Source organism: Cucumis melo, chromosome 3, assembly GCF_025177605.1.
Source record: "Cucumis melo cultivar AY chromosome 3, USDA_Cmelo_AY_1.0, whole genome shotgun sequence".
In the NCBI taxonomy this organism is placed as follows: Eukaryota; Viridiplantae; Streptophyta; class Magnoliopsida; order Cucurbitales; family Cucurbitaceae; genus Cucumis; species Cucumis melo.
Window position 1 is genome coordinate 26,996,737 of NC_066859.1, and position 11,228 is coordinate 27,007,964.

An 11,228-nucleotide genomic window follows, 5' to 3' on the forward strand; every position below is an offset into this window, starting at 1 on the left:
ATAAACATAGGAACAAATAAGATGATGTGGCTGAGACCAACAATTAAAATATTGATGAACAAGGCAATTTCTTAATGCATAAATTAGTTGTCAATAGTTTTTATTTTCTTCCCCTATCAGGAAAGTTGTCAAGGGATTCCATCGTTAAAAAATGCTGGAACCCAAAACTGTCTTACATAATACTGTTTATTGGTCTGCTATATTCCATATCTAAGAACCAAGCATTAAAAATTAAAAATGATGTAAATTTTTCTCACATTTTCTAGGCGACCAAACAGAATATGTAGACATTCATGGATGATGAATTAATCTCTAAGAAAATTCAAAAGGTTTGTTCAGATTCTATCTTTGAGATTGTGCTAAATTGTTAATGAAGAGTTATGAGTTGGCCACCATCATCCATGAATTTACTTACACAAACAAGGAAAACAGATGGAGAAATTTGGACTTGACATGCAAGTTTCTGATTGATCACCATTTACATTGTAATCAGATGAGAAAAACAGTAGGACGGAGAATCAAAGATCTTTCATTTCTCTGTGTGAAAGTGGTTGTGTGTAAAGAAACAGGGAAGCAAACCATTAAAAATGGCACAGAAACAAGATGCAGAATGTACAACAAATTGATACCTAAAATGTTGGTGGTGTGGTACTGATGTTTTTCTCATCTTTGGTTAGCTGAAATTCAACTATAAAAAACTTCACCTTCAGCAGGGACTGAGAGTTACAAGATCCTAACACATCATAAGTAATGCCTCCCGGGGGCGGCCGAGCAAGCTTAATGCCGTTGCGGCGATGTGATTTCCAGTCAAACCGGCAAGGGAGAGTTGTTGTTGTGGTGATGCCTGCTCTATGTAATTATCTGGTAGAACTATTGGTCGCCACTGCAGGTGAAATGGTTTGAGGAAAGTGGCACAGGGCAACATCAGAATGACGGGGATACAAGCGTTTTACATCAAAACTGGAATTTATTGCATATGCTTGAAAAACTGACATTTAGTTTTTCCTCTTAGGCCCGGTTCATCGATTTTGTGTGGCTTTTGTAGTGTACAGTCAGACTTAGAAGTTTTTTCTTCTACATATGTGAAACGAGCTAAAAGTGCCTTAAGCATTGCCTATTTCAACTTGATTTTTTAAGGAAATACCAGCCTATGCCTAAAACGGGAAATAGGAAATGCTTATAGAAATCATACCTTGACTCTTCCATCCAGCCGTCCATCGAGGGCAATGAATTGTGCAACATGAGATCCAAAGCCTCCAACTGAACCTTCCTCAACTGTGATTAGAAATGCATGGTTATCACAGAGTTGTCGGAGAAGTGCTATGTCAAGTGGCTTGCAGAACCTTGCATCAGCAACTGTAACCTCGACACCGAACTTTGAGAGAAGGGCCCGAGCATTAAGGCAGTTCTGAACCATTGCACCATACCCAAGCAGAGCAATATCCTTACCCTCAGCAAGAACCCTCCCTTTTCCAATCTGCAGTGTGTTACAAACAATGTCAAATTTTAAATATTTTTTTTTCTCAAGTTACAAGAAGATTGAGACTTTGAAAAAGCACACTAGCATCAACAAGGTGGTTACTTCAATTGGAACCCCTTCAAGGGCAAGGTTGTTAGTGGTGACAATGGAGCCTCTTGGATATCGAAAGCATACTGGTTGATCATCAATGCACGCTGCCGTGGCAACCATGTGCACTAGCTCATTCTCATCTGATGGTGCCATGACAATCATGTTTGGCAAGCACGACATATATGTTATATCAAATGCACCACATTGAGCAGGACCATCAGATCCTACCAATCCAGCACTGGTAATGACAAAACGTACAGGAATTCTCTGTTGATCGACATCATGCACCACCTAGAAAACCAAATTCAAAACTTGCTATTGTTAGACGCCTGAACACTCGAAGTGGCAAGTGCATATTTAATGCATGTGTGGAGCAGCTCGAGGAGAGAGAGACCTGATCATATGCCCTCTGTAAGAAAGCTGAAGGAATTACACAAAATGGCTTCAATCCACCACATGACAAACCAGCAGCAAATGTAACTGCGTGTTGCTCAGCCATACCCACATCAAAGAACTTATCAGGAAATCTTTCCCTAAACAGTTGAATTGATGGCTCCATCTGCATCCCAGCATGCACTGTCACAATGCTTTTGTCTTTCTCTGCCTCCACAACTAAAGCCTCCGCAAAACAATCGCCATATGTTCGAGAATCAATTCCGTACAGCAATGGGTCTATGTTATATAAACCTAGAGTTACGAGAAGAAACCAGAATGAATAAAACATAATTCACCACATGGAAATTTGTTTCTTATTACTCATATAAACCTGTGGATCAACAAGGCTAAGGAAGCATCTGTGTCCAAATTAAATATGCTAAACGTCAATCATAGACCCAGTGATAGAATAAGAAATAGCAGATTTGACAACTCTCCATCAGAGAGCTGAAAAACGAAGCTTACACTAAAAAGGGTAGTTTAAATGCTCGTAAAGCAATAAACAAGTCTTAGGAGTGAAGATAAAATAAAAGTCCACTCACAGGACATGATAGACACTAGAGGAAAAAGTTGAGTTAGGGAAAAGGATACCATCCAGTTTCCTGCCTGCAACCCTCGGGTAACCTTCTGAATAGTTCTCTTCAGTTATGACATGTACCAATACTGGACCCATTGAATCAAGTGATGCAACTTCTTGTAAAACACAAATGAGGTCCTCGATATTGTGGCCATCAACAGGGCCTATATAATAGAGTCCAAGTTCTTCAAAAAGGGTTGATCCTGAGGGACCCATCATGCCGCGAGCATATTGGTCAACCTTGGCAGCCAATTCATGCATTCCCTTACCAATTCTTTTAGTTACACCCTAATCATAGAAAAAACATATGAAGCTGAGGACTTTTCAGAAAACTAAAACAATATGAACAAACACCAACTTCTCATCCACATTAAGATGAAAAGCATTCTCCAAGTGTCAGGTCAATTAAAACAGAAAAATCAGAAAAATACCTTAGCAGCTTCACGAAACTTTCGAAAGGATTTGCTGGACTGGAGCCTGCTGAGGGTGCTAGACAAAGCACTAACAGATGTCTTAGAGCCATCATCAAGTTTTGGGTGTAAAGAATGCCGACTGTCATTTAATATCACTATCATATTTGAGTCCAAATATCCCACATTACTCATTGCTTCATATATTTGCCCCGTCATAGTTGACAAATTGTTAATTACCGTAACTATTCTTTCACGTTTACCTTTTATATCCCTTGCTACTGCCATGCCTAAGATTAAATGAGATCATATTAAATTTGTTGTACAATTTCCAATTTTAAGAATAAAAAACAATACTTTTAAGCAAATAAACAAAAACAAGGAATTCTTTCCATATGCTTGAGTTTGGGTGTACACACTAATCATCACATGAGGATAAGAATTATTAACAGCACCTTCTTAGGGCAAAGGATTATATAATGTGCTATTAAAAGCTGAAATATGAAGATTTTTTCAATTGGAGTCATTTACATGTCAATAAGAACAATAAAAAAAAATTAACCTAAACAAACTCAATTGATTAAGACATTAAATCCTTGAACTAATGGTTCAAATTCCTACCCCCACATTTCGTTAAACTAAAAGAATGAAACAATAGACAAAGAATACTTATAACCCCACAAAAAAGGATCCACAGTCCACTGTACCAAGTCCAGCAGATACACTATTGCAGCCATGTGCAGCACCAAATGGATCAAATTCACTTTCCAACCGAGATGTGGATCCAGAAATACCATTCTTTTTATGCAATGTACTCATGAGAGGCCGTCTTCCGGTAAGAATCTTGTGTGCATAGGTCTGGCAAGACACAAAATAAATTAATGATATTGATTGTTTAGACACACTCTCGCTGTGACAGATGAACATTACATGCCCAAGTCGCCTATAGATATATGTATGCATAATCGTGTCAATATTTTACTTCACAACAATTTCAGTTCCAGAAGGAAGTTCAATAATATAGAGCATAGGAAAAATAGTCCTACACTCCTACCTCTTCTCCTGCATCCCACAGTATCTTGTCCACTGGAGCATGGAAAACATGGTGCAAGGCAACAGTCAGCTCCACGACTGCCAAACTGGCCTTATGAGATGCTGGTACGTTTGACAGAAAGGAAGCCAATTCTGAACGAATTTCTTCAGCTAATTGTTTCAATTCCTGCCACAATGGTGTTTGATTGGTTTAGAGGCCATATTATCTTTGGCACCCACAAGGAGAAATATGTATGAAATCACAAACTAACCTTAAGAGACAAATTCTTCAAATGGATAGGATTATCGATCACATCAAGTAGAGGCGTTGGAACTTTATCCCAGAAGATATTATCAATGTCCGGCAAACTATGGATCTTACAAACTGATGACTGCACCAAGAAGATTATGTTACAATCAAATTCTGAAACAGAATGGAAATACACTAAAATTAAACACTGCCAAAATCCTGATCTAACCAATAAGCGAATTCAGCCTCAGGAAGTGGATTTAGATATTCAAAACATCATCACCTAAACAATTTAACGACCCCCACTAGTTTAACATTGGAAAGATTTGCTAACTGTACTTTGCAACTTACTCAATTACGCAATGAAACCATTGGGATTTAGGAATTCATCCCAGCACCAAAAATTAATGATCATCACTTCACATGCACAGAAACCAAACGCTTATGCACAAATTTCACAACAAAGAGAAGAGCTAAAGTGCTTCAATACCTTGGAAGAAAAATGGAAAACAGAGCCGGAGTTCAGATTGATTCTTGATAATTCAGCAGGGAAAGGGAAATTAAAGCGCGAGAATTCCAATTTACGAGATAAAACTGCAGAGTTTCCATATGAATGAACAGCGGTTCCAAATGGGTACCCAGTTGAAGCTGTACCCATGAAGGAATTCAGCAAAAGCTCAAGAACCCAATGTCGGCAGTGCTAAAAATAGACGATTCAAGAATTCCCCAGTTTATAATATCAAGTAAATACAAACTTCAAGCAGCTGATTCAAACCCAGAAGGGGTTAAAAGAGTTGAAATCACACAGCAGTTAACAGCATGAGTAGATGAGTAAAGGAAGAAACGGAAGGATATTTGTGAATTGGAATACCAAGTACTGAATGAAGTGGAATTGGATGCGACTTTCATGGGAGAATTGTAGAATGAAGAACCTGTGGTGTAGAATGGTTTCTCAACCATGGCAGGCCCGGAGCTTAAAAGGGCCAAAACATTATTATGGACTGGACTGCCTATTTCCTTTTCTGCCGTTTCCAGAACTTTCCACACATTTGTCTAAACCAAAGTGCAACCATTAGACAAATGGTTAAAAAAACCGCCATCATACATGGTTGTTTCATATTAAATATTGAATGTACATTCATCTATTTGCATGTCTATTTGTAACCAACTCCCAAATATAAATTTGAAATACTCTTGTTCGAGGAGTCGATGCAAATTAACTCAATTAATATCTATATGTGTGTGAAGATCAAATCTTCAGTACGAAAGAAACCTAACAAAAAGAATCAGATTTACTTTTCCTTTCTGTTATGAAGTAAAGGTGGCAAATATGATGATCAGTTTAAATGGTCTTGGATCTTGTCTTTTATCAAAAAGAAAAGAAAACCCTCTTCTGCTGACCACTGGGCCAAAGTATATAAATAGCTAAGTTGGCTTTTGAATGGAATATCTCTACCAGCCCAACAAGTTCATAAAAAGTCATTTGGTTGAATCATATTATAAATTTAAAAAGAAAATAAAACAGAGCCTAAACTCTGCCCTTCTCTGTTTTTTTTTTTTTATTATTATTATTATAATTTGGAGATCTAACATTTTAAAACCAAAAAACTTAAATAAAATTTTTTCCAATACGATAAAAAAGGGAAAATAAAACTCAAATCATTATATATATATAGACATTGTTTTGGATAACTCGTAAATCTTCCGAGGATTTAGAAGAAAAAGAAAGTTGGACTAATCTCAAACATCCTAATGATTGATACATCCATTTTTATAAAAAAAGAGATACCAACTTAATTAATATGATAAATTAATAATGGTTGAGTATATATCTCATCTTTGAGTTCAAATCAAAGGTGAAAATTTCAACGAAGAAATAATGATAAAAGAATAAAATGGGTAGTGACGAGGAAGGGGCAATCTAGAAAATGGAGAATACTATGTATGCACCCTTGGCTTTCTCTTATTATATACTTTTAATTAATATACTAATTACTTATAAGCTACAAATTAAAAGCATAAATTACCACAAACAATATATTGATTAATCAAACTTATTCATTTAAAACAACCAACCTTCCTATCTCACTTTAACGTAGAGTGTTATTTTAGTTCATGTAGATTTATTATATTTTAATCTTATATATATATATATATATATATATTTGTAAATGTTCAAATTTGGTCGTTTTTAAAATTGACGTTATTTTTCATTCTACGAGGGGGAGTTATTCAATTTGTAGAGGAAAAAAAAATGAGAAACCCCTAACCGTCTTTCCTTATCTGAATTTTGAAAAAGATATTCTCATGGTATCTTTTCTCAGTGAAGGTTCTTATGTAGTATAAAATATTATTTTAGTCAAATTAGTTTAAATAAAATCAATACTCAATTTTTCTTCTCAGTCAATTTAAACAAATCTTTAATCTTTGTATTTTCAATAGGTTTAATAATCTTTGTATTTTGTTTGTAAATGAAACTTATTTTTTTTTAGAAATAAAGTAATGAAATAAGGATAAAATAAAAAGAAGAAAGTAAAGAAAAAAGAATATTGGAAGCAAATATACATAGATAGCTTTTAAGAAGAGTAGAATAATTGGAAGGTGTAAAGGAAACGATTAAAAGTCTATCCATTCATATTTGATTATTTCAATGCAATTATATATATATATATATGTGTGTGATTATCTCTTATACGCTAGTGAAATACAATGCTTAGAAGCAAATAGCCCAAACTCTCCCCCTTCTTCCTTCTTGCATAGTCCATCTCTTTAATTTTACGTTTATTAACCATTAATATGCCTTCATAAAGCCCCTCTGTTATTTCTCCCATAACCCTTGCAAAATACTAACTTTTGCCACCTTTTCCTTTTCATTATTTCAGCTAAGTCCTCTCGAAGAAATCTAGGTAAGTCGATCTCTTCTTTTATATATATTTAAAAATAATAATAAGACATTGTATGATAGTAACTTTTACTATGACCAATTTTATCGTGATAGATAGTAAAGAACACAACAAAAACTTGTTTTTATAAATAGAAACTAAAAGCAAACACATATAAGATGTTATGTTTTTTCAATAACCTATTTTTATATTTATCAATAGAAAAATCTTGATCTCAACATCATCATTCCAAATTCTAAGTCTCTAAGTACCCATCATGACATTGGGGATTGAAAATACATGTAATAAAAATATTACAAAAATAAGGAGGATTTTGGTTTAGATGAGAATAAGGAAGAAAGTTTAAAGGTGGACAAATAAAGTTATAGGTCATAACTAATTAAATTAAATTTATAATCTATTGATTAGGAATTATTTTAATTGCAAATGAATAGCATGAGATTATTTTCCAAAAGTATGGGTACATTGGATAAGATTGTCCTAAGAAAAGCCCATTTTGGTTAAGAATCCTAAAATGGTTATATGTTGCTAATAAAAGCGCTTCTATAACAAGTAAACTCAAACATTTCCACTTTAAATTCCATCAATTTTCTTCTTCATCAACATCTATCTTCATCTTCAATAGAATTTGTATGTTATTCCTTTTTCTTTTTTTCTTCTTCTTCTTGTTTTTTTTTTTTTTACATTAAAGAAAACTACAATTTATGCATCCATAATTAGCGAAATTCCACGTAATCACCGTCGATCGCCGGCCGAAAACACTGACCTGACGTGGCAATTACTCTAGGTGGGTCCACAGGCTAAGAATTTAAAAGGCCATCCACGTCGGACCGACTGGGGCCGGCGAATCCTCGGTGGCTTCTCCCAATTGGATGAATATTCGGTGACCGATTTATTCGGCATTTGAAAATTAGTTTTTATTCAATTTTCACATATAAAGTGAATGCGATTTGCTTTAATTATATTCGATTTGTTTTCTTTTTTCTTTTTGGAATGAAGAAAAAAAAAAAGAAAAGGGATTGAATTTGCGTTTTGATAATTTACCACAGGAATTTAATAACTGAAACGACATGTCGAATATTCCTCCTCCGTTTCTCTCGCGATGCCTCTTCTCCATCTTCTTCATCGCTCACCTCTTCCATCTCTCCCATGGAGATGTCGGTAGTGCAACACATTACGGTCCTCCTTACTTACGTAAGTTAATTAATCCACAAAAATTCCACTCACATTTCTTCAAAATTTTCAATTTCAAATTTCAATCAATGAAAAGCTAAGAAATTATTATCTTTACACAGCTACCGCTTGTTTCGGAAACGATTTCTCGATGTTTCCGACGAACAACATGTTCGGGGCAGCCGGAGAAGGAATATGGGAGAATGGAGCGGCTTGTGGAAGACAATACCGAGTGAGATGCTTTAGTTCCGCCGTACCGAACTCGTGTGTTCGCGATCAGACGATTAGAATCACGATCGTGGATCGTGCGGTTTCGACGGTTGCGAAAGCAGCGGTGGCGGATACGACCATGACGTTGTCAACGACGGCGTATAAAGCGATCGTTCAAGGATCTGCGTCGCTGGTGAACATCGAATACACGCAGTGAGTGGTTAATTAATTTGGACAACAATTTTTATGGGTTTTTTTCCAGAGTCAGTTTTGGATTTGATTGGAGTGAAATTTCTTGTTAATTTTTTTTTTTTTTTGCAGGAATTGAATTGAAAATTCATGGAGGAAAGGAAATGAGGATTATGATCATATGATGTATGAATATAGTGTTTTTTATTATCTTCTTTTTGGTTTGTTGCTGACCGGTTCAAATTGTAGAACTGTGAAGAAGATGAAGTCCATGTGTTGGGTTTCCGCCATTGACACACACAACTAATTCTTCTATATACTCCCCCTCCATTTATTGTATTTTCAAAAGCATAAAAAAAAAAAAATACTATTGTAGTTTTTCTATTCTATAAATACAAAACTAAATTTTACTGTTTGGTATTAAATTTTTAGTTATTTTATTTGTGACAATATATATGTTGGATTTATTAAATATAAAATTGAAGATATATAGCAATGAGAGAGTTTGGTTATTTAAGAAAAAGAAAGAATAGATTTGTAAAGTAAGGAATAAAAAGAAATATGTAAAATGGTTAGGGCACATGCATGCATTCACATGGGCGGCGAGGAGCAAAAGATCACGGGATCAGATCATAGAAATGTCAACTCAACTTCCTTCCTTATCCTCCATAACACAACAAAACAAAGTCAACATCTTAGATCACATTACAAACTTTTAGGTTGAATTACAAATTTATTATTTTGTTTCTTTTGAAAAAATTAATTACAAATTCATGTTGACTCTAATTTCATTTTAATGTCATTCTCTAAACACACTATTTCTTCTTTTTAAAAGAAAATTAAACATAAATTCTTAGCAATTTTTCAAAGATCATTTTTTTTTTTAAAAAAAAAACCATTTTCTTAATTTTGAAAATTTTAGTAAAAAGTAAAATAATTCATTTGCAAACATTGAATTCCAATTATTCAAAATTATTTTGAAAAAATAATACGTGGGTTGAAAAAATTGTATATTTAACTGTAACACCAATAATACAAAATCTACACTAAGTTGAATCATAATCATACCGGCATAAACCTTGTTTAATTGACACAGACCAACTAATTAACTAGTAGAAGAAGTTATTAAATAGAGTAGTATTTTTGTCATGTAGCAAAAGTAAGAGAAACTACTATATTTATAAAAACAGCCAATAGACATATAAACACAAATAAAAAAGACCAGTTCCAAGTTAAGAGAATCCCTTTATGTTTGTAGTTAGGCGTTAGCTAGACAGACATAAAGGATTGGACCTACTGTTCTTGGTTGTCTCTCGTTAATCGTTGTTGAACCATTTAAATTCAGCTTTGAAAATAATGTGAACTCCTTCTTTTGGATTGTGGGCTAATAACTCTCTTTGGTCATGGCATCCACATTTGGTCAAGCTAATACGTTAATTATGATTGCGATGATGGGCAGAGCTTAGGGCTTGCATTCAAAACCACTGAGGATGACAGTCAAAGAAGAAAAGAGTGTGAGAGGTAACGTAATAACAAGCATTTAAGGTGTTGGGTTTGATTAGTTATAGTCGATGGATAATAATTGACTGAGTTTGAGATATAAACTATTTTGGTCTTAATAGGAAGTAGTAAATAGGGTAACAAGGTGATATTAGAAACAACGATATTGTAGTTAATTGTAGATTATAATAGATGATCTCAAAAACATGAAGTGGGTTGTAATAGTCCACTCCACTGATTTAAAATTGAGGGTTGTGGATTACAGAAAGTTAGTTGGATAATGCATGTGAACGAAGAAGTAAATTCAATGTGAACAGAACGAGAAATGTTGTAACTATATCATCTAATTCGAATGAAATAAGTTCCATGATCAAATAAAAGCAACATGCTATGATATATCTAAATCCTAACCTCTTAGTTTGACTTAGTTCTCTCATTCTTGTTAACTTAGGGGTGGTATTATAAGTAGAGTTAACCATAATGTTGCGTAAAAAAGTCAATTGAACCAATATAGTTACTTCAATTAATTACGTAGAAGACAAGAAAGAGAATTCGGTCTTGAAAAGGGCACCGAAAAGAAATGGAAGAAGATGGCATCAAGAAACAAGAAGACTTTGGTGTCTAATACGACTGAATAATCTTAAGAGTTGGCTTTTAGCAATGAGTAAAGGCGTGATTGATGAAAGTGCTTCTCACTTAGGACTTCCTACTGGCTCTATGCTGGTTAACACATTCTATAATACAAATCTTAAATATTTTCCCATTTTTCAATCTTTTTTTCCAATCTTGATTACAGAAACAACAGGCAAGAATATTCTCAAGACAAAAGTTTGTTTTTGTAGAGATGTATATAATGACAAAGAAGTCTCTTTATGGATGATCTTATGAGGCAGTTGAAATAGAAACATTCCCCTTAAATTATTAAGTTTATCGATACCTAAAGAAATAAAAGGTTATACCTCAATTTTTCGAATATAAA

At 34.2% G+C, this 11,228-nt stretch overlaps 2 protein-coding genes across 5 annotated transcripts; one reads left to right on the forward strand and one right to left on the reverse strand.

The window, feature by feature from the left end:
• Window positions 1-433: 433 nt before the first annotated feature.
• LOC103488276 (probable 1-deoxy-D-xylulose-5-phosphate synthase, chloroplastic) lies at window positions 434-5,382 on the reverse strand. The gene is made up of 10 exons (XM_008446931.3): window positions 4,765-5,382; window positions 4,297-4,416; window positions 4,047-4,211; window positions 3,700-3,850; window positions 3,014-3,282; window positions 2,597-2,870; window positions 1,965-2,257; window positions 1,583-1,861; window positions 1,193-1,477; window positions 434-883 (listed from the first exon to the last, which is right to left on the reverse strand). Exons 1-10 carry the CDS (start codon window positions 4,930-4,932, stop codon window positions 734-736), a joined length of 2,154 nt encoding a protein of 717 aa, XP_008445153.1. The 5' UTR covers window positions 4,933-5,382; the 3' UTR covers window positions 434-733.
• Window positions 5,383-7,002: 1,620 nt separating this feature from the next.
• On the forward strand, window positions 7,003-9,174 carry LOC103488275 (EG45-like domain containing protein). 4 transcript variants are annotated; one of them, XM_008446929.3, is made up of 4 exons: window positions 7,003-7,180; window positions 8,227-8,371; window positions 8,473-8,773; window positions 8,882-9,174. In XM_008446929.3, exons 2-4 carry the CDS (start codon window positions 8,248-8,250, stop codon window positions 8,886-8,888), a joined length of 432 nt encoding a protein of 143 aa, XP_008445151.1. In that variant the 5' UTR covers window positions 7,003-7,180; window positions 8,227-8,247; the 3' UTR covers window positions 8,889-9,174. The 4 variants fall into 4 exon arrangements, with proteins under 4 accessions (XP_008445151.1, XP_008445152.1, XP_050938170.1 ...); XM_008446930.3 differs by lacking the exon at window positions 7,003-7,180 and adding an exon at window positions 7,737-7,807; XM_051082213.1 differs by lacking the exon at window positions 7,003-7,180 and adding an exon at window positions 7,795-7,964.
• The last annotated feature ends 2,054 nt before the right edge of the window (window positions 9,175-11,228 follow it).